Genomic DNA, 2,523 nt, shown 5'->3' with positions numbered 1-2,523 from the left:
GCAGGGACAGCCGCAACCTCCCCGTGGGCAACGGAAGGCCGGTTCCTTTCATCCCGGGGAGAAGAGACCGACCCCCTCCTCGCTGCACCCTCCTGTCAGGGAGTTGTCAGAGCCAGAAGGTCTCCCTGGAGCCTCCTTCTTTTGACCAGCCTCAACCCCCCCAGGTCCCTCAGCCAATCCTCAGCACATTGTGCTCCAGACCCTGCCCCAGCTCTGTCGCCCTTCTCTGGACACACTCCTGCCCCTCACTGTCCTTCTTGGAGTGAGGGGCCCACTTTGATGGACATGTGGGTTCTGGCTCGCTCTCCGCGCGTGTTTCTCTGGACCTGCCTGTCTCAGTGAACAGAGGTCACTCTTCCTTTGCAGGCCTTGGCAGAAGTCGCCACCGTGGTCGCCCGTGCTCTCTACCAGCTTGCGGGTGGAGCCAACACCACCTCTGCTATTCAGGCGGATCCAAAAACGGTACGAGCAGATGGAGCTGAATCGCTGGCATCTCTGCTGAGCCCTCACGTACCTCCCTTCTGTCTCTGTTTAGATGTGTTTACACAGCGAGCTGTCCTGTCTGCCGTCCCCCCCTTCCCTCTTCCCCCACTGCAGCTGACTACAAAACCTTTCACCCTTCCCTAGTCCTTGCCTCTCTGTCTCAGGGCTCTGCAGAACCAAACTCCTTCTTCCTCATTCTGCGCAGCAGAAGAGGAAGCTGAGGTGGGACGGCAATGTGTGCCACAGGGATCGGCTGAGGAGTTGATGGAGCTGGAATCAAACCCAGTTTTCACAGCTCAGCCCTGAAATCTGTGGAGTTGTGACACAGTCTCTGCTTTGGCCCGTGTAGCGGGAAACATCCGTCAGCTGAGTAGTCCTGGGGGGTGGAGCTGTAAGCTGCTGTTTTCCCACTGTATCAACCCTCTCTCTGCAGGTCTCTCGAATGCTCTACGGGTTTCTGATCAAAATGAACAATTCTTGGTTTCAGTCCATCATCAAACCAGACCTGAAAGGAATTCTGGGTAAGAGCAACACAGAGAGGAGGTTCAAGGGGGTGGGTTTGATCCCACCTGGCAGCTTTCTAAATGCTGCTCCTGGCTTCCTCCCCGCCAACGCTGCTTCTCCAACTGTTCCAGGCGACGTTCCCCAACACTATGTCGCCGTCTCCAGCCCCGTGAACACGACGTACCTGGTGCAGTACGTCCTGGCCAACCTGACAGGCACCGTCGTGAATCTCACCAAGGACGAGTGCTTGAACCCCGAGAAAACGCCCAGCAGCGAGAGAGAAGTAAGTGTCCGTTTGGGCAAGGTCTCGCCCCAGAGACTCGGGTGACGCTGCAGAGCGAGGGGACAGCCCTATTGTGGCTGTCTCTTACTCTCCCATTTTTGTAGTTGTACGACTACGCCTGGGTACAGGGTGCCCTGGACCCGAACTCGACGTCGCGAGTCCCCTACTGCGTCCGGTCAACAGTTCACCTCAGCAAAGCGCTTTCTCCCGCCTTCGAGCTGAGGCAGTGGGGGTCTACAGAGTACTCCACCTGGACCGAGAGTCGGTGGAAGGAGATCCGTGCCCGGATATTTCTAGTAGCCAGCAAAGAGCTAGAGGTGAGTTTGTATGTGGCTGAGACAGAAAGGAGAGGAAAAAAATGTGGCTTGTTTGGGGAAAAAAATGGAGTAAGAGGTCAGGGGTTGTTACAAGCACTCGTGTGAGCTTCCCAGGTAAGAGCAGTCCGGCTTTGATCCTGGAAAATGAGGCGGGGATGACGCTACACGCTCCGGCCCCCAGTGGGTTTATAACGTGGTCTCCAGGGCCCGAGACAGCGCGGAATAATCAAGAGTCGCAGGAGCTGGCTGAGCTCTGGGGATAAAGGTAAAGTGACAGGAGTCTTGACCCTTCCCCCAGCCCAGAGAGCCAAGCCAGTGACTCTGGCCTGGTGTGTGACCCCCATCACCCTTCCTGCAGTTCAGACCCCTCCCCTTGACAGCGCAGAAATGTTAAAAGAAATAAAAATTAAAGAAATAACTCGTGCCCAAACCTTCACAAGCCAAAGCTGCTGTTGGGTCAGCGCCTGCGATTCGAAGTGGCTCTTGGCTGGGTGCGCTGTGGCTTAGTGCCAGCAGAACAAGGGTTAAGTGTGCAGTTGCTTTGGGACTCAGTGCCTGCCTGGTTGGCTGTTGGTGATGTCACACCCTGTCAGGACAGGCTGTCGTCACCCTGGGCTGGCAGGCAGGCACCCAAAGGCCCTGCAAGCCTGGGCAGTTGTTTCATCTCTCAGGTGGTGATTTGAAATCTGAGCAGTTCATTTGTGTGGCTCTGGGCGAGCGCAGTGCCCTGCCTGCCTCTGCCCAGTCACAGCCCAGTGGATACTGGTTCCCTGGAGATGCACAGCTTGAGCCCAGCCATCCCTGAAGTGTTGTACCAATAGAGAATGAACTGAGTTCACAGAATTGTTTCGGGGGGGAAAAGCCCATTCAGGCCGTCGAGTCCCAGAGCTCCCCCAGCACGGCCACGTCCCCCCTGACACCTGTACCTCAGCGGCC

General features: G+C 56.7%; 1 protein-coding gene across 1 annotated transcript in view; it reads left to right on the top strand.

Annotated features, from left to right (window-relative positions):
- The window catches only part of NCSTN (nicastrin), a gene marked incomplete at its 5' end in the record, with an annotated part of 10,153 nt that overhangs the window by 6,704 nt on the left and 926 nt on the right, over positions 1 to 2,523 (top strand). The window contains 4 exons of the mRNA XM_010140886.1: positions 367 to 462; positions 917 to 1,004; positions 1,119 to 1,270; positions 1,375 to 1,587. Of these exons, the coding sequence (XP_010139188.1) occupies positions 367 to 462; positions 917 to 1,004; positions 1,119 to 1,270; positions 1,375 to 1,587 (549 nt within the window). The remainder of the gene's footprint in view (positions 1 to 366; positions 463 to 916; positions 1,005 to 1,118; positions 1,271 to 1,374; positions 1,588 to 2,523) is intronic.

This window comes from Buceros rhinoceros, unplaced genomic scaffold (genome assembly GCF_000710305.1).
Source record: "Buceros rhinoceros silvestris isolate BGI_N320 unplaced genomic scaffold, ASM71030v1 scaffold41317, whole genome shotgun sequence".
In the NCBI taxonomy this organism is placed as follows: Eukaryota; Metazoa; Chordata; class Aves; order Bucerotiformes; family Bucerotidae; genus Buceros; species Buceros rhinoceros.
The sequence above is the reverse complement of the archived record's forward strand: the minus strand, read 5'-3'. Positions and strand labels throughout refer to the sequence as shown.